The sequence below is a fragment of the Carcharhinus amblyrhynchos genome, chromosome 18, assembly GCF_965287045.1.
Source record: "Carcharhinus amblyrhynchos chromosome 18, sCarAmb.v2.hapA, whole genome shotgun sequence".
Classification (NCBI taxonomy): domain Eukaryota; kingdom Metazoa; phylum Chordata; class Chondrichthyes; order Carcharhiniformes; family Carcharhinidae; genus Carcharhinus; species Carcharhinus amblyrhynchos.
Window position 1 is genome coordinate 5,799,926 of NC_137341.1, and position 25,527 is coordinate 5,825,452.

The following is a 25,527-nucleotide window of genomic DNA, read 5'->3' on the forward strand; positions in this document are numbered from 1 at the left end:
TTTAAAACCAGCATCCTGATGGGCTGCTTTGATTGACAGATAATGTGGTTTAGCTTAGAAAAAGCATTTACCCTCCATTCCTATAGTTTCAGTACATTGTTGAAATTTCCCAGGGCCATTACTCCAATATGAATGGTTGGCTGAGGTTCAAATGCTTCAAAAGTACTGAGCTTGGTAGGCAAGTGGGCAGGGGGTTGAGTTTGCATTTTCATGACAGTTTAAAAAGGCTATTAAAGGATAATCTGCCTTTGATATGGTTGCTGAATAGAAGTTTGTTCAGGTTTTATAACAGATTGAACATTTTGAGAGGATTTAAAATCTTTGGACAGATCAGTATTATTGTAAGAAATGTATTTTGTTTTTCTTGAGATCGTCCAGTAGCCTGCACTGGGTGGGTTACAATGGAGATGGCATGGTCGGTATGAGGTGACATGAGGGAGTTGGGTGGGGACGTTACTTGGCATGGAAGAGTAGGGTGGTGAGTGAGTGTGAGGAATGTAGAGCCTTCCAAAGAGTTGAGGTGGGCCTTCGAAGCAGTCTATCTTGACATCCACCCTCCCTTGCGACTGCCACTGACCTGCTTCCGGGCTGAGTGGTTCCGACTTGATTTTGCCCCTGTCTCCTCGGAGACAAAATTTCCTGACTTGAGCTACCAGCTTCGGCCGTAAAGATCCAACTCCGAGAGGCAATCACGTAATGGAGGATGGTGGAGGTGGGACACACACTCAGACATTCTCACGTACTCTTTTGCTACTTAGTTTTTAATCATAGAAACCCTACAGTGCAGAAGGAGGCCCATCAAGTCTACACCGACCACAATCCCACCCAGGGCCTATTCCCATATCCCGACATGTTATACCCACTAATCCCTCTAACCTACACATCTCGGCACACTAAGGAGCAATTTCTTTTTTAGCATGGCCAATCATCCTAACCCGCACATCTTTGGACTGTGGGGGGAAACCGGAGCACCCGGAGGAAACCCACGCAGACACGAGGAGAATGTGCAAACTCCACACAGACAGTGACCCGAGCCGGGAATCGAACCCAGGTCCCTGGAGCTGTGAAGCAGCAGTGCTACCATGCCCCCCGAAATAACATCCTGCTGACTATCATGCTCCTTTTGTCCTTCGCTGATCTGCAAAATGCCTTATATTTGTAGTGTGTGGGTGATTCTAAGGGAGGATGCGGGGAGTGAATCGAAGGGAGGGTAACAGGATATCCAGGTTATTTCGGAGCCACTTTGCAAGTCTTACATACTAATTAGCTATGGAACGGGCACACTCTCAGTTCTGCTCCCAGAGGTGAGGAAGAGAATGTTGGAACGGTGACTCCGTCCCATTTGATAACCCGATGGTGAATTTAATTCACAGGCTCTGTTACGATCACCAGAGGCGAGCGTGCCAACTTTTCTCGGAGTCTCCTCGCTGGTTCATAACTTCTGTTCAAAAAACAACAGCTGTCAAGTAATGCCCGAGGTGCTGGAGGTCATGAAGGTTCTGGAAGGTTATCTACAAGGAAACTGTCGAACACGGGAACCTGAGTTAAAGAAGAAGGTAGGACTGACTATGTGTTGAATTGTATAGGTACAAGCCGGTCATATTTTATAGTGCTGTACTCTCACGCCCCACCCCCGCACTCCCTTTTATAATTAGAACATAGAACTTACAGTGTAGAAAGAGGCCCTTCGGCCCATCGAGTCTGCACCAAACACAATCCCACCCAGGCCCTACCCCCATATCCCGACATACCCACGAAACCCTCTAACCTACGCATGCCTGGACTCTAAGGGGCAATTTCTTCGCACTGCCAGTCAACTTAACCCGCACATCTTTGGATTGTGGGAGGAAACCGGAGCACCCGGAGGAAACCCACGCAGACACGAGGAGAATGTGCAAACTCCACACAGACAGTGACCCGAGCCGGGAATCGAACCCAGGACCCTGGAGCTGTGGAGCAGCAGTGCTAACCACTGTGCTGCCCACGGTATTCTCAGACTTGATATTTATTAATAGGTTTGTGGAGAATAGAATCTCATATTTTACTCAGGACTATTGCCATGACAATCTTGTTAAGGGAGTGTATTTTTAAACATATAGGCTCATTAGTTACAGCACAGAAGCAGGTCGTTTGACACATGGGCTGGGATTTTCCAGCTGCGGTCATCCCCAGACTGGAAAATCCCACCCAAGGTGAGTGGACCGTTGCATGGTCCATGTCTCGCCAGCAACGATTCCCGTGGTGGGCGGGACAGGAAAATTCTGGCTCTCTTTAAGAGTGACTCTGCTCGGCCCACTCCACTCTTTTTAATTAAAAAAGATGAATGAAAGGGAATTTATTTCAGCACACGGTCAAACAAAAGGAGAACGTCACATTAAAATTGACATAAGATCGTCAAACCTCAATCAGAGTTAAATCAAATGGTAGAATATTAATATTTGATGTATTATTGTCACATTTATTAGTATACATAGAACAGTACAGCACAAACAGGCCCTTCGGCCCACAAGTTGCTCCGATCATTTCCCTACCTATTAGGCCTATCTGTAACCCTCAATCCCATTAAATCCCATAGACTCATCCAGAAGTCTCTTAAAAGCCCCCAGTGAGTTACTACTTATATAGCAAGAAGTATTCTTGCATGCCATACAGACAAAGCATGTCATTTACGAGAAGGAAGGGAGAGGGTGCAGAATGTAGTGTTATAGTCTGAGCTAGGATGTAGAGAAAGATCAACTTAATGTGAGGCAGGTCCATTTAAAAGTCTGACAGCAGCAGGGAAGAAGCTGTCCTTGAGTCAGTTGGTACGTGTCCTCAGACTTTTATATCTTATTCCTAACGGAAGAAGGTGGGAGAGAGAATGTCCGGGGTGTGTGGGGTCCTTGAGTATCTTGGCTGCTTTTCCCCAAGGCAGTGGGAAGTGTGGACAGAGTCAATGGATGGGAGGCTGCTTTGTCTGATGGATTGGATTGCGTTCACAACCCTTTGTAGTTTCTTGCGGTTTTGGCAGAGCAGGAGCCCATACCAAGCTGTGATACAACCAGAAAGAATGCTTTCTATGGTGCATCTGTAAAAGTTGCTGAGAATCGTAGCTGACATGCCAAATTGAGACTAAACACAGGCCAATGGGCACGTATCCAATTCGTAACAGAAATTATCTTGTCGAAAGAGCTGGATGAAGATCGGGCAGATGCCTTTCTGCGGTCATTGGCTTTTATTCCAGAACCTTCTGCGCCAGTGATTGCCGCGGTTACTGTGAGTGATTTTCCCTGGCCTCCCCTTAGTATCTTTCTCACTGTGGGAGGTGGCGTGCCAGTGGGATTTCCCATTGATTCCACCTTATCCCTGCCGGGAAATCTGGTTTGAACAGCTGGAATGTTCCTGTCAGTGTCTCACATTGGTTTAATATCTACATATCTTTGCACTCGATAGCCAGCAGCATAGAACATACCAGAACGTTGTGTTTCTACTCCTCCTATTGTTGTAATCCTTGACCAGGCACCCAGGTTTTTGGTAAGATGGGGTTAAGGACCAATAGCGTAGACAAAATTTGATGTTTAGAAGTGGTTAGGCCACATTTGGCATGCTGTGTCCAATTCTAGTCACCATACTACCAGAGGATGTTGGAGCTTTGAGGAGAGCATACAAGAGGTTTACCAGAGCGTTGCCTGGCATGGAGGGTATTAGATATGAGGAGAGATTGAATAAACCGGGATTGTTCTCCCTGGAAAGACGGAGGATGAGGGGTGACCCGATAGAAGTTTATGAAATTTTGAGGGGTGTAGATGAGGTGAACAGTTGGAAGCTTTTCCCCAGAGCAGAAATGATATCGCAAGGGGGCACAAGTTCAAGGTAAAGGGGTAATGGTTCAGTGCGGGGTGAGTTTTTAACACAGAGAATGGTGGGGGCCTGGAAGGCACTGCTAAGTGAGGCGGTTGAGGCAGATACGTTAGCCACATTTATCTGGATAGACACACAAACAGGCGGGGAATAGAAGAATACAAGAGATAGGTTAGGTAGGACGGTGTGATCGGCGCAGGCTTGAAGGGCCTGTTCCTGCCCTGTATTGTTCTTTGTAATTCTCAGTGAATAAAGTCACAAGATTCCATGGATTTTGAACCAACAATTATTATCCAACTTTATTATCCAAAGTTAGAAAGATGGAACCACTCAGGGTAAGTATGAGATCGGTGCCAATTAACAAGCCAACTTTGGTCAACCTCATCTCATCAGAATAAATGGTATATGTGAACAAGACCGAGTCCATGGATTTCTCACCCACCCAGATGTCAGTAAATGTTGCGGGTGGAATTCTCCCCAAAAAAATTTCCAAGTTTCAAAATAGTGTGAAAATCGGAGTAAATCCCACTGGATTGTTTCGGTGTGAGTTTTAAAATGAATCTCCCACTGCAGTGATCCGCTCCGGAATCCAGGCGTATCCTTGCCTCGGAGACTGGCAGCGTAGAGCAGAGTGGGCCACTGCGCGTGTGCTGATCTGTCTGAGATTGGCGCATGTGCGGTGGCCCCGCACTGCCAGCCTCCCGATCGCTGGCCAGCCCTGCAACCCCCGCAATGCCAGCTGTCTGTCCACCCACGAGGGGTCGCTGCCCCTCCCCACCCCATGCATAGGCTGACACTGCCAAGGAGCCAACGCCCCCAAGCAACACCATCCTCCCACCCCGGCGCCCGAGCCTCTGGTGGACCCCTCCCTTCACTCCAGTGGAGTTGGGCTGCCAGCTCCCTGAAAGCAGGGAGATGTAGTAATCCCCGCGGGAGTGAATCACTCTGGCGGGACGGGGAGATGCTAGCTGGCCTGGAGACTTGAGTCCCGGGCCTGCTACTGGGATTTAAACTATATGGTAATGAGCATCACCATAATTTACACGCCACCAATTTCTGGTGGGGAACTGATGCTGCTGGAAATCCGGAGCTGGGAGACACTCACGGGCCAGGAGGCCCAGCATTTGATCCCGCTGGAATCTCCCGGAATGCTGCACTAATATTTTAGTGGAGCGGGTTGGGAGAATCACCTTCTTGAGTCAACCGATCTCTCTGAAATTCTGTTTCTGTCGTGGGGAATTCCAATCTTCATCGTTCAAGATCGATCCTGGAAATTCTCTCAAGAGTGACTCCAATAACTACGCCCACCCACTTCGCCTGGGTTCCTACTTAAGCACCAAATTGTAGCGACAACTTTAGACCTTCAACAGTGCTGAGTGGAACACTCCTACACCGAAAGGGTAACCTGTGCCCCACAGAGTCACCAACCTTCAGGCTGACTTCTTCACAAAGTCTTCTCTCCACAGTCCTTTTCCTATTTGGAGCCTGTGTCTCTGCTCCTCTCTCTTTTAACTCAACTTTGATCATTTCATGCCCCTGTTCCCTGCTAGTCTCTTTGGAACTCTCCCTGCCCCCTTTGGGCACTCCCCCTGTCCCTCTCCCCCTTTGTGATCCCTCCCTGTCGGTTGGTGGGCCACCAGCCTTCCACGGCTCTCCACTCCCAGGCCTGTGTCTGTGACAGGTGACAAACAGCACTCAAACCTGGGAGTGGAGAGCCATGGAAGGCTGGTGGCCCACCAACCGACACATAAGGTCGCAGGAACGTAAGAACGCAGAGCATAGAATCCCTACGGTACAGAAGGAGGCCATTTGACCCATCGAGTCTGCACTGACCACAATCCCACTCAGGCCCTATTCCCGTAACCCCACGCATCTATCCTGCTAAACCCCCCGAACATTAGGGCCAATTTAGCATGGCCAGTCCACCTAACTAGCACGTCTTTGGACTGTGGGAGGAAACCAGAGCACCTGGAGGAAACCCATGCAGACAGTGGGAGAACGTACGGATTCTGCACAGACAGTGACCCAGTGCTGGAATTGAACCTGGAACCCTGGTGCTGTGAGGCAGCAGTGCTAACCACTGTGCCACCGTGCTGCCCAAGGTCCATCAGGAGTTGATGTCCCCAACTCTCCCCATTAAGTTAAGCATAGATTTCACAAGAATATGGATTCATAAGTCTTGTCAGATATAGGAGGCGTGTGATCTTTTCCAACTCAAGTTTCATGTACAATTTGTCCTGTAGACCAAATTCATTCTTAAATTTCAGATTTGTTTACCAAGAATGTTTCTAAGGAAAAATACTTAGTAAACAGACAGGAATTTAACAAACCAGCTGTCTCATACTCAAGCAACTGGAATGTGTTAATCTGGAGACCAGAGAAGATATTTTCTGATTTTCACCAAACCTGTCCAGCAATGTTCACGCTCCCGTAATTCCGCCCGGCGTTCCGGTATCAGAACACTTCCTTACCGATCTCTTCGCCTGGGTTAGAACCATCTTTGGAAGGATTTTCTCCCTGGTCGGAAATATTTTGGGTGCGATCTTAGCAAAATGAACTCCAAGTGCCGAACGAGCAAGAAAATGGGAGAGAATCACACTAGTTTTTACGAGACCTCATCTTTGTACGCTTGGTGCTAAAAAAATGTGCTGGGATAGGAAAGCTGGCTTGGTGCGCCATTGTGCAGGAACCCCGATCTCTCGGAGATCTCCAGATGTCCCCCACCGCCCCATGGACATCGGAACACCACCACCCCCCCCAACGCCAATCACCTCCTTGTGCCAGTCTGCCTCACTGCCCACGCTAAGCATGTCATTAATATTTGGCTAATTTCAGCGCCGATAGAATCGGGGGGGTTTAAGTTTATTTCTTAATCTCACAAGTGGGCATACGTTAACACTGCAATGAAGTTGCTGTGAAAACCCACACTCCGGTGCCTGTTTGGGTACACTGAGGGAGAATGTAGCGCGGCCAGTGCACCTAACCAGCACGTCTTTGGACTGTAGAAGGAAACTGGAGCACCCGGAGAAAACCCACGCAGTCACAGGGCGAACTCCACACAGATGGTGACCCAAGCCAGGAATCGAACCCAGGTCCCTGGCGCTGTGAGGCAGCAGTGCTGACCACTGTGCCACCCTGTGGTTCGATCGCAAAAAGCACACTCGTGCTAATCGTAGTTCACTCTTCTCTTTGTAGAAGGGAGATTGTTTGCAAGATTTACTCTTGAAATTTGTGAGGTAATGAGAGGAGAATTTACTCCTAAGTCTTCGATATTTTCTGTTCTTTGTTGAGTTGGGAGACCGAAAGTGTGAAATCAAGGTTCTACAATTTTCCACTGACTGTGAACAACATTCTTTGTGAGCGAGTGTTTCAACTTCGCTGGGCGTCCAGTGTAAATGTCTTTAATAAATAATACAGCTGGATAAAATGTTTGAAATGCAAAGTATAGTATTTAAGCTGTTGCAGTTAAAAGCATGGACACAGCGTTGATATATTACAATGGAAGTGGGAGTGCTTGCATATCCCCTTCTCTCCTAATTATTTGAAAAACTGCCTGAAGGAATGAAAGCATCAGTTTATTCAGTGAATAGATTGAGTTGAGATTACTTTGAAAAAACACACCAGTGCAGCGAAACCTTTCTGGAATGATTGGATCTGAAGTTGGAGAGGTTTGGAATGACACGCAATATAAATATGTCACTCTGATATGTTGTAGGAATTATTTACTCCATAATTCTACCTTCACCGTAATTTCTTCAGATCAGTCCTGCTGCATCAATGCGGATACCATCGAATCCTGACAGTGCAGAAGGAGGCCGTTTGGCCCATCGAGCCTGCACTGACCGCAATCCCACCATTCCCGCCACCCCACACGTTTACCTTGCCAATCCCCCGACACGAGGGTCAATTCGGCCTGACCAATCAACCTAACCCGCACATTGTTGGACTGTGGGGAGGAAGTGGCAGCACCCGGAGGAAACCCACGCAGACGCGGGGAGAGCAGTGACCCGAGGCCGGAATTGAACCCGGGTCCCCGGCGCTGTGAGGCAGCGGCGCTAACCGCTGTGCCACCCAAAACAAAAGCTTGGAACGCTTCACAAGTTTGCGCGTCATCCTTCCGCAGGGGCCATGCTAATTTTCTCTGCGTTGTTCCCATTTTAGTATACGTGTTGCCAAAGCCAGCGTGTGAAGAAGTCATTCCCATCGCCTCCCTGCGTCCATTGCTAACTTGTTCAAACAGTGCTGGCCTTGTGTCTCCACTTACTGGAGCGAAACTCCTTGTATTCCCACGGGACCCTTTATAATTCGCAGAAAACATTTTCAGCCAAAGTCGATTCAATCGAGGTATCGGAGGTATAAAAAAAAAGGAGCTGACTCGCCCTGAGACTCTGTTGGGTAATTGTTGTTAATTTTGAAATTGGATTTCACTCGTAGGAGAATGAGAAACATTTCACTTCTTAGCTGTTGTTAGTGAGAGCCGCAGAGCTTCTGCCAGCTCTGTAAGCCACCCCCAGTTCCTGCACTTAGCTAATGTAATAGACACGTTTCAGTGCAAGTGAGCAGTTAGCCTGAACACTAGATGGTGTTGTTCTAGGAATCTGTATCCTCGCTGCACTAGTATCAGTTCACTGGGCTGATGCCGGAGATGAGGGGGTTAGCCTATGAAGAGAGACTGAATAGACTGGGTCTGTACTCGTTGGAGTTTAGAAGGCTGAGGGGGGATCTTATAGAGACGTATCAGATGATGAAAGGGATGGATAGGGTAGAGGTGGAGAGATTCTTCCCACTTAGAAAGGATAGCAGGACTAGAGGGCACAGCCTCAAGATAAGGGGGGTGCAGTTTAGAACGGAGTTGAGGAGGAACTTCTTCACTCAAAGGGTGGTGAATCTCTGGAATTGTCTGCCTGTTGAAGTGGTGGAGGCTACCTCGCTGAATATATTGAAGTCACGGGTAGATAGGTTTCTGATAGATAAGGGGATTAAGAGTTATGGGGAGAAAGCAGGAAAGTGAAACTGATCGACTTCAGATCAGCCATGATCTTATTGAATGGCGGGGCAGGCTCGAAGGGCTAGATGGCCTACTCCTGCTCCTATTTCTTATGTTTCTTAGCTCCCGGGTAACTGCTCCAAATAAACCTGTTGGACTTCAACCTGGTGTTGTAAGACTTCTTACTGTTCTCCAACACAGCAGAGAAAATATTCTGACTGCATGCCCTCAGTCGGGAGCCCGACTCCTAAAGGCGTAGGGCAGAAATCATTGAATCCCTATAGTGTCCAAGAAAGCCATTCGGCCCATCGAGTCTGCATTGACCACAATCCCACCCAGGCCCTATCTCCGTACAGTCACCGTGTTAACCCCGCTGGCACAAAGGGACAAATTAGCATGGCCAATCCACCGAATGCATACATCTTTTGGAGTGTGGGAGGAAAGCGGAGACCCCGGAGGAAACCCACACAGTATGTGCAAACTCCACATAGACAGTGACCTGAGGCTGGAATCGAACCCGGACGCCTGGAGCTGTGACGCAGCAGTGCTAACCACTCCACCACTGTCCCTGTTAGGAATGGGTTAACAGACCTTCCAATGAAGTCCTAATTTGATGTCAGTTATTCAGTAGAAGTCACTGAAATATAAAGGGGCGACATGTGGGTGTTGGGAGAGAATTACGTGTGGAGTTGGGTCTAAGAAATAAAAGTAGTTTCTGAAGTAGCAGAATCTGTGTCTCCTTCACTGAACTGCAACCGAGAGGCTCGTAACAGTCCCACCACACGTGAGTTTCCAACCTCTTAACGGTTTGAAAATCCCATGCCCGACTTTCCAAAGCGCTCTGACAAACACAAGGTCAATGAATCCGAATGTTCTGTGCTAACTCTATTCCGGGACGATCTGCTCCGTGACGTTGTTTCAAGTTCATTACTCCTTTGTGTCGGTGAAGGACGTGAATGATGAAAATGTCCTTTTTTTTTTATACGTATGTCATCTGCAGGTGCTGATCTCTCTGAAAGCGATTGGAAATGCTGGCCTTGCTGCCGGTGCTCAGATTCCCACGTTGAATAAGTGCGCGCAGTCGAAAACCAATCTGCTCAATGTGCGACTTGCAGCCATCAACGCCTTCAGACGCATCCCCTGTACGGCTGATGTAAGATGACGTTTCACATCTGATTACATTCCCCGTTGAACTTCACGGGAAAGAGTTTTTGTCCTTGCTTGAGGTTTGATTCAATGAAGTGTACAATGTTTTAGCTCGGTAGAAAATGTCTACGTAAACCATTTCGGACACTCTGCAAGTCCCCCATTCTCGTGTCCTGGGCAGCCACGTGTCCAGACAGTGCCATCGGCTGAACGAGCTCCGGTTTCAGAGATTACAGCAACAGCCGGTGTCGCCGTGGTGCTTCTGAGACTCTGAGAGCGAGGCAGTGGCTAATTTCTCCAAGTGTGCAGGAGGGATGGGTGACTGCCAAGCAGACAAGTGGGAACTTAGCAGGTCCAAGAGTTTACTGAGCATGTTTCACCCCCTAATTCACTTTTGGAGACAGGTAAAGGGGAATCAAGTGTATTTTTTAACTTCATTTACTGCCTGTGCCTTGGTTGCCCTTAGAGCTCAGTTGAGAGTCAACCATGTTGCTGTGGCTCTGGAGTCGCATGTCGGCCAGACCCAAGTAAGGACGGCAGATTTCCCTCCCTAAAGGACGTGAGTGAACCAGATGGGTTTTTCCGACCATGGTCATCAGTGGATATTTAATTCCAGATTTTTTTTATTCCATTCAAATTCCACCATCTTCCTTAGTGGGATTCGAACCCGGGTCCCCAGAACATCAGTTGAGTTTCTGAACCAACAGTCGAGCGATAATACCACGAGGCCATCGCATGACCACCATCTGTCACTTAGCTGTACAAGGGGTGTCGGAGGAAAAGCAACAGTGAAAGAGGATTCAGTGGTTAGAGGGATGGATAGGTACTTCTCCAGCCACACGCCTGGGCTGAAGCTCTCCTGTTTCACTCACTGCGGGAATGGTAATAGGCGAGGCAGAGAATTTGGCGGGAACATTTAAAGATCCGTTGAGTGCCGATGGGAATTTCTCCCCTTGGAGTGCACGCAGCCGGAGAATCTCGCTCCTAGTTCTACGACAGTGGGCTGCCTCATTGGTGCCAGGGGAAAGGATGCCACTGAGCGATTGCCAACCATCCTGAGTGAATGGGAGCAGTCTCAGGTCATGGCCCATTTCATTGCCAATGCTTTGTCTGTGTGGGTTTCCTCCCACAGTCCAAAAATGTGTGGGTTAGGTGTATTGGCCTTGCCAAATTGCCCCTTAGTGAGAGGGGGGTTAGTAGGGTAAATATGTGGGTTATGAGGATAGGGCATGGGTAGGATTGTTTTCGATGTAGACTTGATGGGCCAAATGACCACCTTCTCATTATAGGGATTCTATGGCATAAGATGTTGTCATCCAAAGGTGCGCAAGTTCGGTGGATTGGCCATGCTAAATTCCCCCTTAGTGTCCCACGATGTGCAGGTTAGAGGGATTAAATACACGGGGTTACGGGGATAGGGCCTGGGTAAATTGAATCCCTACAGTGTCCAAGAAAGCCATTCGGCCCATCGAGCCTGCGTTGACCACAATCCCACCCAGGCCCTATCCCCGTATAGTTACCGTGTTAACCCCGCTGGCACTAAGGGACAAATTTGCATGGCCAATCCACCTGACCCACACATCTTTGGAGTGTGGGAGGAAAGCGGAGACCCCGGAGGAAACCCACACAGAACGTGCAAACTCCACATAGACAGTGACCTGAGGCTGGAATCGAACCCGGACGCCTGGCGCTGTGAGGCAGCAGTGCTAACCACTCCACCACTGTCCCTGTTAGGAATGGGTTAACAGACCTTCCAATGAAGTCCTAATTTGATGTCAGTTATTCAGTAGAAGTCATGAAATATAAAGGGGCGACATGTGGGTGTTGGGAGAGAATTATATGTGGAGTTGGGTCTAAGAAATAAAAGCAGTTTATGAAGAATCCACCTAAACAGTCAGCGCAGACTCTGTGTGTCAAATGGCCTGCTTCTGCACTCTAGGGATTCCATAGGTAGAAAGAGGAATGGGATCCTCCAGCTAGGTTTCAGTCAACCTGGAAAGGAAATAGAAAGCAGAACCTTGAAGCTAATAATCCCTGGATTCCTCCTCCTTTGCACACACACTAGTGAGTACAGTAACAGGAGGATGAGGCAAATGGATGAGGGAGTGCAAGAAAGAGGGGCTTTCAATTCCTGGGACATTGAGACTGGCTCTGAAGGTGGTGGCACCCACACACGAGACAGACAACTTTGCACCTCAACGGGGCTAAGGTCCACATCAGGTCGGGGTGATGGTGGTGGGTGGAGAGGTTGCGAGTACTTGAGTTTAAAACTATCTTAGCAGGGAGGTGGCAGCCTGAGTCTGAATTCGGAAAGGCCAGAAGCTGGAAATCTCAGGCAGGAAATTATTAAGTGACGAGGAAAGCTCGGTAAAAGAAGTATCGACAACAAAAGGAGCTGTTGAGTGATTAGTGGCAGACATTTCATAGTGTGATGTCTGGTAACTAAAGCAGTTGAACATTTGGAATGATGATGACATAGCTATGAGTGAAATATAATATTAACTCAACACTCCTGTTTCCAGAATTTTGAGACTGAGATTTGAAATAAGGAAGGTCACAATATTGTTTAAAGAAAGTCATATCTATTAACGGAACCATGGCACTGCCTTCTCACAGCAGCAAGGATCCAGGTTCGGATTGCAGCCTTGGGTCACTGTCAGTGTGGAGTTTGCACATTCTCCCTGTGTCTGCCTGGGTTTCCTCCGGGTGCTCCAGTTTCCTCCCAGAGTCCCAAGATGTGCAGGTTAGGATTGGCCATGCTAAATTTCCCCTGGTGCCAGGAAGATTAGGAGGATAAATAGAACATACAACTCTACAGCGTAAACAGGCCCTTCCGCCCGCAGTTTGCGCTGATCGTATCCCTCCCTACCAGGCCTGTTTATAACCCTCAATCCCATTAAATCCCATGTACTCATCCAGAAGTCTCTTAAAAGACCCCAATGAGTTCGCCTCCACCACCACCAAAGGCAGCCGATTCCACTCACTCAAATATGTGGGGTTGCGGGGATGGGACCTGGGTGGGATTGTTGTCGGTGGAGGCTCGTTGGGCCGAATGGCCTCCTTCTGCACTGCAGATTCTGTGACCAGGGATAACATGGTGGAAGGATCACCAAATCAGGCTATGTGTGTTTAACTGGAGAATGAATAGGGGCAATTGCACTGCTGGTAATGCGCTATAGATCCCCACCCCCATGAGTTGTAGGAAGATAGAGTAACAATGTAAGTTGCTGAGCTGTGCAAAAAAAAATGGATTGTTGCCATTGTCCCAAATGACCATAGGCTGCTCTGTCTCTGAGAGGGAGAGTGACTACTGCTGATTTAACCTGAGGATCACCATACCTCGGATGAGGGGCAAGGTTGAGAAGGTGGGGCCTTCATGAATAACCTCAGCTAGTACGGGAATTGAACCCACACTGTTGGCGGCTCTCTGCATCGTGAACCAACCATCCAGCCAACGGAGCTAACCAGGAGAGAAGGCAAGGAGAGAGTGCAGAATGTAACGTTACAGTCATAGCTAGGATGTAGACAAAGATCAACTTAATATGAGGTAGATCCATTCGAAAGTCTGGTGGCAGCAGGAAAGAAGCTGTTCTTGAGTTTGTTGGTATGTGTCCTCAGGCTTTTGTATCTTTTTCCTGACGGAAGAAAGTGGAAGAGAGAATGTCCAGGGTGAGGGTGTCCTTGGTTATAGATTTGTAGAGGTTTACAACATGGAAACAGGCCCTTTGACCCAACTTGTCCAAGCTGGCCTTTTTTTATAAACCCCAAAATTCATTCCAATTCCCGGCATTTGGCCCATATCCCTCTATAGCCATCTTACCCATATACTGTCTAAACGCTTTTCAAAAGACAACATTGTACCCCTCTCTACTACTACTTCTGGCAGCTCGTTCCAGACACTCACCAACCTCGATGTGAAAAAATTGCCTCTCTGGACACTTTTGTATCTCTCCCGTCTCACCTTAAACCTATGCCGTCTCGTTTCAGACCCCCCTACCTTTGGGAAAAGATATTGACTATCTAGCTGATCTGTGCCCCTCATTATTTTATACACCCCTATAAGATCACGCCTCAGTCTGCTACGCTCCAGAGGAAAAAGTCCCAGTCTATCCAGCCTCTCCTTATAACTCAAACCATCAAGTCCCGGTACCATCCTAGTAAATTTTTCCTGCACTCTTTCCAGTTTAATAGTATCCTTATTATTATGCTGGCTGCTTTTCCAAGGCAGTGGGAAGTGTAGATGGTGTCAGTGTGTGGTAGGCTGGTTTGAGTGATGGACTTGGCTGAGTTCAAGTGGAACTAGTTGAAGGTAAATCAGTGTCAGAGCATTGGGAGACATTCAAGGAGGAGATAAGAAAGGGGGTTCAGGAAAAACATGCTGTCACGGAGGAAAAGGAGAGGACTCCCAACTCGAAACCCCACTCCGTCCCCACTCCAACCCAAGAGGCCACAGCGGGATAGAGAAGGATTCGCCAAGAGAAAAAGAAAGCCTGGAGGAATATGGAAAGTTCAGAGATTAAATTGAAAAGGAAATGAAAGAAAAGGCTTGAAAAAATATTGGCAAGTAACATCAAAGAAAACACAAGGATGTTTTTATACAAAGAAGAAATGAAGAGGTAGGGTCAATGAGGTCGAAAAAGATAACTGGTGTGGGAGTGGAGGATGTGAGCTTGGCTCTTAACAATACTTTGTGTCTGTTCCCACAATAAAGGAATGAAGTAGAGAGTGTAGTTAAGGAGAAGGAGTGTGAAATATTGGGGGATGGGTTAATAATGGTGAGGAAGAAAATATGATAGTGATCCTTGAAAATGGGTAAGTCTCCAGGTGAAACGTATCCCAGATTCCTCCGTAGAATCCGCACTGTGCAGAAGAAGGCCATTCGGCCCGTTGAGTCCTCACTGACCACAATCCCACCCAAGCCCTATCCCCATAACCCCATACATTCACCCTGCTAATCCCCCTGACACTAAGGGGCAATTTAGCATGGCCAATCAGACTTTCAGACTGTGGGAGGAAACCAGAGCATTTGGAGGAAACCCATGCAGACACGGGGAGAATGTGCAAGCTCCACACAAACAGTTATCCAAGGCTGGAATTGCACCCGGGTCCCTGGTGTTGTGAGGTAGTAGTGCTCACCACTGTGCCACCATACCATAAGGGAAGAAATAGCAGAGATTCTGACCATTTTCCAATCCTTTTTGGCATGGGCGTGGTGCCAGAGGATTGGAGGGCAACTAACATTATACTGTTATTTGAACAAAGAGGAATGGGTAGAGGGAATATTTTACTGATCCTTCAGCCTAACCTAACCTGGGAGAGTTACTGGAAAAGCTATATACATCATCCTTTGAAAAGGTACGGCCTAATCAAGGACAGGTAGCTTGGATTTGCTCAGGGATGGTTTGTCTGATTAATTTGATTGAATGTTTTGGGTGTAATACGTTGGGTGTAGTCTGCAGGGACTTTAGTAAGAATTTTGACAAGTCCTTGGGCACTTGGTGAGAAAATGAAAAACTCATGAACTCTGCGGAGAAGTGATGGATCGAAACTTGGTTCAGGAAGCAAAAAGTAATGGTTAATGGATATTTTTGTGACCAGAAAGCTGAAAGTTTCTGCTGGAGTTCTGCAGAGCACAGTAATGGAAGTCTTGCTTGTATATCAATGATTTAGACTCAAGTGTAAGTTGACAAATAACACATAAGGTCGCCGTGTAGTTTAACAGTGAGCAGTAGAGTGCAGGAAGATGTCTCTGCCTTATTTAGGTGGGAAGGGAGGTGGCAAATGGGATTTAATCTCAGAAACAGTGAGATGATGGATTTGGGGAGGAATGTTAACAGTAGGTTGATTATGTTGTTTAAGATGCACAAGTAATGGTCATGTTTAAATAGAGACTGAGAGCACCTACAAAGCAAATCTGCCCTTTTAAGGTTCTATCACTACTTTATTTGTTGATTTGTCAACTTGCCCATTTTGTGTTGCTCAAAAGAGTACAAGGAGAGAATTTATTATCCCTGTGGACATCGGGGGAGCTAGGGTGCTTCATTCATCCTGGGATCGACGTTTCAATTTAATTCAATAAGGTTCTTCTAAAAATTTCCTCCTTTGTTAGAGTGTCCGTTTAAAGGGTTGTTATTTTAATTTGATTCCTTTGTTTGTTAACTTGTTCATAAGAGCACAAAGCAGGTCTGTGCTGGGCTGGTTAGCTCAGTTGGTGAGTTTAGATCAGAGTTGAGGAGGAACTTCTTCACTCAAAGGGTGGTGAATCTCTGGAATTCTCTGCCCGTTGAAGTGGTGGAGGCTGCCTCGCTAAATATATTTAAGTCACGGGTAGATAGGTTTTTGATAGACAAGGGGAATTAAGGGTTATGGGGAAAAAGCAGGAAAGTGGAACTGATCCACTTCAGATCAGCCATGATCTTATTGAATGGTGGGGCAGGCTCGAAGGGCTAGATGGCCGACTCCTGCTCCTGTTTCTCATGTTCTTATATTAGCTCAGAATAATGCCAACGGCATGGATTCACTTCATGTGCTGTCTCAGGTCAATCTGAGATCTGTCTCCTGCCTTGCTCCGTGCTTGATGTGGAGTGATGCCTCTCTGGCTGGACATAAAGCAAGTCTGCTGGGACACCAGGTGAATAGTGTGGAGGCAGAGATCTGTAATGCTACATCTTGTGAATAAGCCTAGTACCAAGGGAAGGATCTGTGCCTTGTTTCAGCTGGCTTGTATCCTTATGATGTGGAGATGCCGGCGTTATACTGGGGTACACACAGTAAGAAGCCTCTCAACACCAGGTAAAAGTCCAACAGGTTTATTTGATAGTAAACCCGCAAGCTTTCAGGGTTTGCCCCTTCGTCAGGTGAGTCTCACCTGATGAAGGGGCAAACCCTGAAAGCTTGTGGGTTTACTATCAAATAAACCTGTTGGACTTTTACCTGGTGTTGAGAGGCTTCTTACTGTGTTGGATCCTTACAGCAGGAAATACACAACAAATGGTCGGAGACTGTAGAAATAAAGGAATTTGAAGTAAATGTCCCTGAAGGTAGATGAACAGATCAATAAGGTGGATAAGAATCCGTGAGGCACACTTCATTTTATTGGTAATGACTCTGAGTATCAGAACAGAGAGGTTATGGATGGAGTGAAATAAAACATTCGTCAGCTCGGGTGGCACAGTCGTTAGCACTGCTGCCTCACAGCACCAGGGACTCAGGTTCAATTCTGGCCTTGGGTCACTGTCTGTATGGAGTTTGTACATTGTCCCCATTTTGGTGTGGGTTTCCTCCAACAGTCCAAAGATGTGCAGGTTAGGTGGATTGGCCATGCTAAATTGCCCCTTTGTGTCTCGAGATGTGCAGGTTAGGTGGATTGGCCATGCTAAATTGCCCCTTTGTGTCTCGAGATGTGCAGGTTAGGTGGATTGGCCGTGGTAAATTGCCCCTTTGTGTCCACAGATGTGCAGGTTAGTTGGATTGGCCATGGTAAACTGCTCCTTAGTGTCCAAAGATGTGCAGGTTAGGTGGATTGACCATGCTAAATTGCCCCTTAGGGTCCAAAGAGGTGCAGGTTCGATGGATTGGCCATGCTAAATTGCCGCTTAGTGTCTAAAGATGTGCAGGTTAGGTGGATTGACCAGGCTAAATTGCCCCAAGTCTCCAAAGATGTGTAGGTTAGGTGAATTAGCATGGTAAATGTGTGGGGTTCTGGGAAAGGGCATGGGAAAGGGCCTGGGAGAGACACTTTGTCACAGATTTAGAGCAAACTTGGTGAGTCAAAAGGCCTCTTCTGCGCTGCAGTGATTCTCTGATCGAGAACTGTTCGAGTCACTGCAATACAGGAAGGAGGTGGTTGCATTCAAGAGGCAATGGAGGAAATTGATGAGGATTGTGCCATGAATGGAGAATTTAAGGATCAGGATATAAGGAGGGATTGGATCGGCTGGAGTTGTTTCCTTTGGATGAGAGGAGGCTGAGGAAGATTTAATTTAAAGGAAGAAAGACTTGCATTCGGGAGCACTTTTCACCAGTGAGAAGTGCAGTATAGCCAATGAGTTATTTCTGAAGTAAAGTCACTGCCATAATGTAATGCACAGCAAGCTCCCACAAGCAAATGTGGTAATAGCCAGCTAATCTGTGATTTTGAGTCAGTATTGGCTAGGGGATAAATTTGCTGCTGTTCTGGAAACAATACCATGGGATTTTTTATATTCGCCTAAACATCATCTCTTCTGAAGGATGGTTCCTACGCTGGACTTGTTTAAGGTTTACTTAGATAGACACATGAGCGAAATAGGGATGGAGGGTAATAGGAGACTGTCTTAAATAAGGATCAAAGCCTCGGGACGTTCCTGGAAATCAACTGTCACATGTGTTGATGCTTTTCTTGTTTACTCCAGAGGTGTGTCGGTCCACCTTGTTGTCTCACGAGGGGCATGCACGTGGTGGGTGGTGCGTGGGCTGCTCTTGGATGTTTCAAGAGTAGCCTAGTGCTTCGCGTCATTTGTGTATGCTTAAAACTGGACCAGCAGATGGGCACCACAACAGCTCAGTGACTATCACTGTTTGCTGTGCAGATACATGGATTTGGGCCAGTGTCTGTGGGAGTTTGCACATTCTCCCTGTGGTTGCGTGGGTTTCCTCCCACACCCCAAATATGTGCTCTTAGGCTGATTGGTGTGACAAATTGTCGTTAAATCATTCTCCCCTCAATCTGGTTTCCAGTGGGGGTACCATAAGCATAGACATGGGTCAAAGGTGGAGGAGGAAAAGCACATTGTTAAAATGGTGGCACGGGCTTGTTGGGCCAAAGGGCCTGTTTCCCGTGCTGTGTTGTTCTTTGTTCTATCATTGGAGTGTAGCCTTCTTTTATGTGCTTGGGCCCTGGAGGGAGACCTGAACCTGGAACTTGATGAACTGATTCAGAGCGCCCTGGAAAATGGGAATAGGGAGGAGCAAAGGCAGGGGAGGTCAAAGACCATTGAAACATGGAAGATAGGAGCAGGAGGAGGCCATTTGGCCCCTCGATCCTGCTCCACCATTCATCACAATCATGGCTGATCATCCAACTCAATAGCCTAATCCTGTAGCAATCAAATTCCTTTGATCCCATTTGCCCCAAGTGCTATCTCCAGCCACCTCTTGAATACATTCAATGTTTTGGCATCAACTGTTCCCTGTGGGAATGAATTCCACAGGCTCACTACTCTATGGGTAAAGAAATGTCTCCTCATCTCCGTCGAAATGGTCTACCCTATGTACAGGGGTATAAGCAGTTAGTATATGCATTTGAGGGGAGTTCGGGAAAAACGTATTTAACCATAAGAAGTGGCCTGGAACTTTAGTGACTGAGAGTTTGGAAGAGGCAGAAAACCCCACCAGAGTTAAAATAATGTGTGGAAATTTGAAGTTTTGTAACCAGGATGGCTACAAACCAAGAACTGGAAGGCGGGATTAGACTGGATTGCTCTTTCTCGGTTATCATGGACACAGTGGGCCGAATGGCCTCGGCCTGTGCTGTGAACGTTCTGTTTCTGTGCTTTCTTTCCTTTCTCTGATGTGATCCCCTGACCTTTCTCAAGTATCCTTGTCACCTCAGTGATGCTGTTTGTGTTTTTTAGCGTTCGGCGTTAGTTCAGCTCTATCAAACCAGCGAGGAAGAAGTCGAACTTCGAATTGCTTCTTACTACACCTTAATGAAATGTCCCAGCCCCCAGCTCTTTGAAACAGTGGGACTCACTCTGCAGAATGAAAGGTCCAGTCAAGGTTGGCAAGTTGATACGTTTATAACATTTTCAATAAAGCGCCAAATGCCAGCATTTTAAATCATTGGATGTTACACATTACTTGTTCATTTGTGGCTATTCCCTTTTTATTATTAATTCATTTGTAAATGCGCTAACATCGCGTATCACCACTTGTCTACTTTTGTAGTAATTCTCGTAATTTTGTTTTAAAGTAATTTTGTTTTTGAAGAAACTTTTTCTGGTGATGTTAGTAATTTTGTTTTCAAGTAACTTTCTGGTGATGTTTGTTTCTTTGACCTTAGTAATTTTGTTTTTAAAGTAATTTTGTTTTCAAGTAACTTTTTCTGGTGATGTTAGTAATTTTGTTTTCAAGTAACTTTCTGGTGATGTTTGTTTCTTTAACCTTCGTAATTTTGTTTTTAAAGTAACTTTTTCTGGTGATGTTTGTTACACTGAACGTTTGGACCTCACTTCAAATAGTCCAACCAAATCCTCTTCACAATATTGATGGTTTTGTTACAAAACTGAATATTTGTTGTATGTTTCAGATGAATGTGTTTCATTCTTTATTGATAAACCTCATCATTTTGGGAAAGGAACATAAGAACATAAGAAATAGGAGCAGGAGTAGGCCATCTAGCCCTTCGAGCCTGCCCCGCCATTCAATAAGATCATGGCTGATCTGTTGTGGCTCAGTTCCACTTTCCCGCCCTCTCCCCATAACCCTTAATCCCCTCTCTTATCAAGAACCCATCAACCCGCTTCTTAAAAATATTTAGCGAGGCAGCCTCCACCACTTCAACGGGCAGAGAATTCCAGAGATTCACCACCCTTTGAGTGAAGAAGTTCCTCCTCAACTCCGTTCTAAACCGCCTCCCCTTTATCTTGAGGCTGTGCCCCCTAGTCCTAGTGTCTTTTTTGAGCGGGAAGAGTCTCTCCACCTCTATCCTATCCATCCCATTCATCATCTTATACGTCTCAATGAGATCTCCCCTCATTCTTCTAAACTCTAACGAGTACAAGCCTAGTTTATTCAGCCTCTCCTCATAGCTCAATCCCCTCAACTCCGGTATCAGCCTAGTAAACCTCCTCTGCACACCCTCCAGGGCCAAAATATCCTTGCGCAGGTGCGGCGCCCAAAACTGCACACAGTGCTCCAGCTGCGGCCTCACCAATGCCCTATACAGCTGCAGCAAGACCTCCCTACTTTTATATTCAATCCCCCTCGCTATGAAGGCCAGCATCCCATTCGCCTTCCTGACCACCTGCTGCACCTGCAAGCTGGGTTTTTGCGACTCGTGCACAAGGACCCCGAGGTCCCTCTGCACCGTCGCCTGCTGCAGTTTTTTGCCACGTAACTAATAGTCCTTCCTACCATTCTTCCTACCAAAGTGGACCACCTCACACTTGCCAACATTAAATTCCATTTGCCATTTCCTGGCCCATTCGCCCAGCCTATCTAGATCCTTCTGCAGACTCTCCACACCCTCCGCACAATTTGCCTTTCCCCCAATCTTGGTGTCATCAGCAAATTTCGACACCCTGCACTCGGTTCCCTCCTCCAGATCATCTATATAAATGGTAAATAACTGAGGCCCCAGCACCGACCCCTGGGGCACCCCACTAGTCACCAACCGCCAATCCGAATAGCACCCATTGTCCCCCACTCTCTGCCTCCTATTTGACAACCAATCCTCTATCCACGCTAACACCCTGCCCCCAACAAAGTGTAAAGAAACAGTCTGAATCTGACATTTTGACTCAAATTGGTGCGCTGGCCCCGATTTTTACAAGACCAGAAGATATAGCAGCAGAATTAGGCCATTTGGCCCATCGTGTCTGCTCCACAATTCATTCATGGCTGATCATTTCCTCAACCCTTCTCTCCTGCCATTTCCCCATTACCTTGGATCCCCTTAGCAATCAAGAATCTACCTCTGCCTTAAATGCACGCAATGACCTGGCCTCCACAGCCTTCTGGAGCAATGAATCCCACAGATTCACCACCCTCTGGCTGAAGAAATTCCTCCTCATCCCAGTTCTAAAGGGTCATCCCTTTTATCCTGAGGCTGCGCCTTCAGATCCCAATCTCTCCTTCTATTGGAAACATCTTCCCCTTGTCCACTCCATCCAGGCCTTATTTCTTGTCCGATCAGCACATGGGAGGGGACACGGACAGATGAAGTGACCTGAGGCATGCCGAGGCCCAGGAATGTCACACCTCCCAGTGCCATTCTTCCAGTAAGATTGCATTCCCTCCTGATCCCTGCGAATCTCGGCCCGGCTGGTGACCAGAAGCAGGACTAATGGTAACAGGAGGCCAGCTCCTGGAATGTTTCGGATCAGTTTTCTCTGCTCCTAGTCCCATCAGAATGTTCCGGGTGGGGAACCCAGGGCAGGGAACCACTCCTGCCCCTAGCTGGTGTTTGGCCAAGTTAACCAGCCATGCCTGCCCAGCTCTGACAAAGGTTCGTCCAGACTCAAAACATTGGCTTTGTTTTTTTCTCCACCAACGCTGGATCAGACCTGCTGGGATTTTCCAGCATTTGTCCCCAATTTTAGCACCCGCAATATTTTGCCTTTAGGTCTGCCCCGCTGTTTGGATCCTGGGTTAAAATGGCAGATTGGACCTTGCTGAGTTCATGAGAGCCCAAGTTGCATATTTAAAGTGGACCCTACTGGCTTGGGCATGGTGCCCTTGCCACTGACAGTTTAGAATAGTTATCAGATAGATTTTAGGACTGGTTGCGTTCCCCTCTGTCTTGGGTGTATAAAGTCCTGGTGAGGCTACATCTGGAGTGTTGTGTACAGTTTTGGTCTCCTTACTTGAGAAAGCATATAGTGGCACTGGAGGGGGGTACAGAGGTGATTCGCCAGGCTGATTCTAAGTTGAGCAGGTTGGCTTATAGAACATAGAAAAACTACAGCACAAACAGGCCCTTCGGCCCACAAGTTGCACCGATGATATCCATACCTCCTCGGCTTATCTTTAACCCTCAATTCTGTTAAGTCCCATGTACTCATCCAGAAGTCTCTTGAAAGACCCTATCGAATTTGCCTCTACCAGCACCGACAGCAGCCCATCCCACTCACCCACCACCCTCTGAGTGTAAAACTTACCCAAGATATCTCCCCTGTACCTACTCCCCAGCACCTTAAACCTGTGTCCTCTCGTAGCAACCATTTCAGCCCTGGGAAATAGCCTCTGAGAATCCACCCTATCCATACCTCTCAACATCTTATATATCTCTGTCAGGTCACCTCTCATCGTTATGAGGAGAGACTGAGTAGAGTGGGGCTATACTCATTGGAATTCAGAAGAAAGGGAGATCTGATAGAAACATACAAGATTATGAAGGGAATAGATAATATAGAAACAGGGAAGTTGTTTCCACTGGCGGATGAAACTAGAATTAGGAGGCATGGCCTCAAAATAAGGGGAAGCAGATTTAGGACTGAGTTGAGGAGGAACTTCTTCACACAAAGGGTTGTGAATCTGTGGAATACCCTGCCCAGTTGAGGCTACCTCGTTGAATGTTTTTCTGGCAAGGATAGATAAATTTTTGAGCAGCAAAGGAATTAAGGGTTGTGGTGAGTGGGCGGGTAAGTGGAGCTGAGTCCATGAAAAGATCAGCCATGATCTTATTGAATGACGGAGCAGGCTCGAGGGGCCAGATGGCCGACTCCTGCTCCTAGTTCTTGCGTTCTAAACTGTTCCCCGTCATCTGAGACTTGGCAGAGGGAAGTTACCATCAGGACCTATTGTTGGAAGAATACAATAAAGGTTGTGATTGAGTAATGTGCGAATGGAAATGCTTCATAATATGTTTCATTTACCCAGCAACAATCTGACCCACCCGACACTGAACTCAAATTTATTTTCTGCAGAATCAGTTAGTTATTCAGAACAAACGATAATTTTCAGCATTAATTTTCAATGGCCATTTATTTCAACGTTGTTAAAAAGTTATCACCGTTTGTTAAATGAGAAGTGCTTTCGATTCATTCAGAAATAGTTCAGTTGCCAAATCTGATTTTTAGGAAGGTTAGCCGATTGGAAGAAACAACCCTGGAACAAAAATAGATTTGCGGTGGCGTTGTGGTTAGTACTGCTGCCTCACAGCGCCAGGAACTCAGGTTCAATTCCTGGCTTGGTTCTGTGTGCACGTCCTCCCTGTGTCTGCGTGGGTTTCCTCCAGGTGCTCCACTTTCCTCCCAGAGTCCAAAGATATGCAGGTTAGGTCCGTTGGCCATTAAATTGCGCCTTAGTGTACCTGAACAGGAGGCAACTAGGGGATTTTCACAGTAACTTCATTGCAGTCAGCCTAATTGTGACACTAATAAATAAACTCATTGGCTTTCAGAATTGCGTTGCGGATAGTGTGTTAAAATGTGAATCACTTTCACAACTAAATTTGTCTTTGCAGTGGGCTCGTTCGTGTGGAGCCATCTGTCCCAGCTCATGGAAACTAATGACCCCCTCAAACAGCAGATTAAGGAATCTCTTCCCAATTCCATTGTCAGCAAGGATTTTGACCTAGAACACTGGAAATATTCGTCATATATGGACGCCACCTTTCAGCCAGGTACTGCGCTAATGTGTTTGATCCGAGTACATCAAGTATAATCGAGGGAACTTCTGCTAATGCTGACTCACTGTTGTATGTACGTGTAGAGTTCACAAAACCAATGGCAAAAGAAACAGATATTTGCACCTTGCAATTTTTTAAACCAGAGAAATGTCTTTCTGCATTCATGGTCAAATGAGAGCTTTAAAAATTGCTTCGGGGTACATTTAAAAATTACAACAACCGCTTAATAAATAAGAGTGGTTTGATCCTCCTTATTTGGGCAACCATCTGACAAAACTGGTATATGAGATCTTAGTGGAATCAGCCTGATATGTGGCTACAAACTTTTCGAATGCATCCTAACGCTGCTGGTCAATGTATTTGTCAACTTACAATGATGGCACGGTGATTAGTACTGCTGCTTCACAGTTGCCAGGTCTGCCGATTTGGTTCCCAGCTTGGGTCAATGTCTGTGCTGAGTCTGCACGGTCTCCCCATGTCTGCGTGGGTTTCCTCCGGGTGCTCCGGTTTCCTCCTACAGTCTGAAAACACGCTGGTCAGGTGCATTGGCCATGCAAAATTCTCCCTCAGTGTACCCGAACAAGCACCAGACTGTGGCGACTTGGGGGATTTTCACTTCATTGCAGTGTTAATGCAAGCCAACTTGTGATATAAATAAATAAACTATTGGAATTGAAAGAACAGAGGGTTTGTTTTGTATTTCAAAGCCTGTCAATCAAACAATTCCAGGAGTGGGTGACTGTTATTTGGTTCCCCACTTGGAAATGGGGTTTGACAAACTCTTGCAATTGACCAACTCTTCCAAAAGCCCAGTGCAATGGGCCAGATGGCCCCCTCCTATGTTGTGTGGGACTCAATCCAGAATGGTGGTCGAGGCATGTCACTAAAATGTTGCCCCTACACCTGAAAGCAGTGTGAGCTGTTTCTTCAAGGGAGGATGGGTAGAAGATAGAGAAACTGGACAGAAAATAAGTAAGTGATAGCTGTGCATGGGAGGTTCTGGCTCCTGAATCCTTGCGTCCATGTGTACAAGTTCCACTGGATCGCAGAGTTGGCATTTATCACCCATTGTTTTTGATGGAAATCATTCTTTTAATGGGAGGAACAAGGTCATAACATCATACAATTGGAACACAGTCAATGCAGTTCCATTACCAAGTCTTCATCCCACCATTGTGAAGAAGAATTGGTACCAATATGCTTGAGATGTGACCAAATTGTT

At 46.8% G+C, this 25,527-nt stretch overlaps 1 protein-coding gene and 1 non-coding gene across 2 annotated transcripts in view; one reads left to right on the plus strand and one right to left on the minus strand.

Moving 5' to 3' along the window:
- The window catches only part of apoltp (apolipoprotein lipid transfer particle homolog), a 293,932-nt gene that overhangs the window by 42,365 nt on the left and 226,040 nt on the right, over positions 1-25,527 (plus strand). The window contains exons 6-9 of the mRNA XM_080207085.1: positions 1,374-1,556; positions 9,828-9,980; positions 19,588-19,732; positions 24,141-24,299. Of these exons, the coding sequence (XP_080063211.1) occupies positions 1,374-1,556; positions 9,828-9,980; positions 19,588-19,732; positions 24,141-24,299 (640 nt within the window). The remainder of the gene's footprint in view (positions 1-1,373; positions 1,557-9,827; positions 9,981-19,587; positions 19,733-24,140; positions 24,300-25,527) is intronic.
- Positions 7,919-8,023, minus strand: LOC145355212 (U6 spliceosomal RNA). The gene has a single exon (XR_013888941.1). It is a non-coding gene; the product is annotated as a U6 spliceosomal RNA (small nuclear RNA).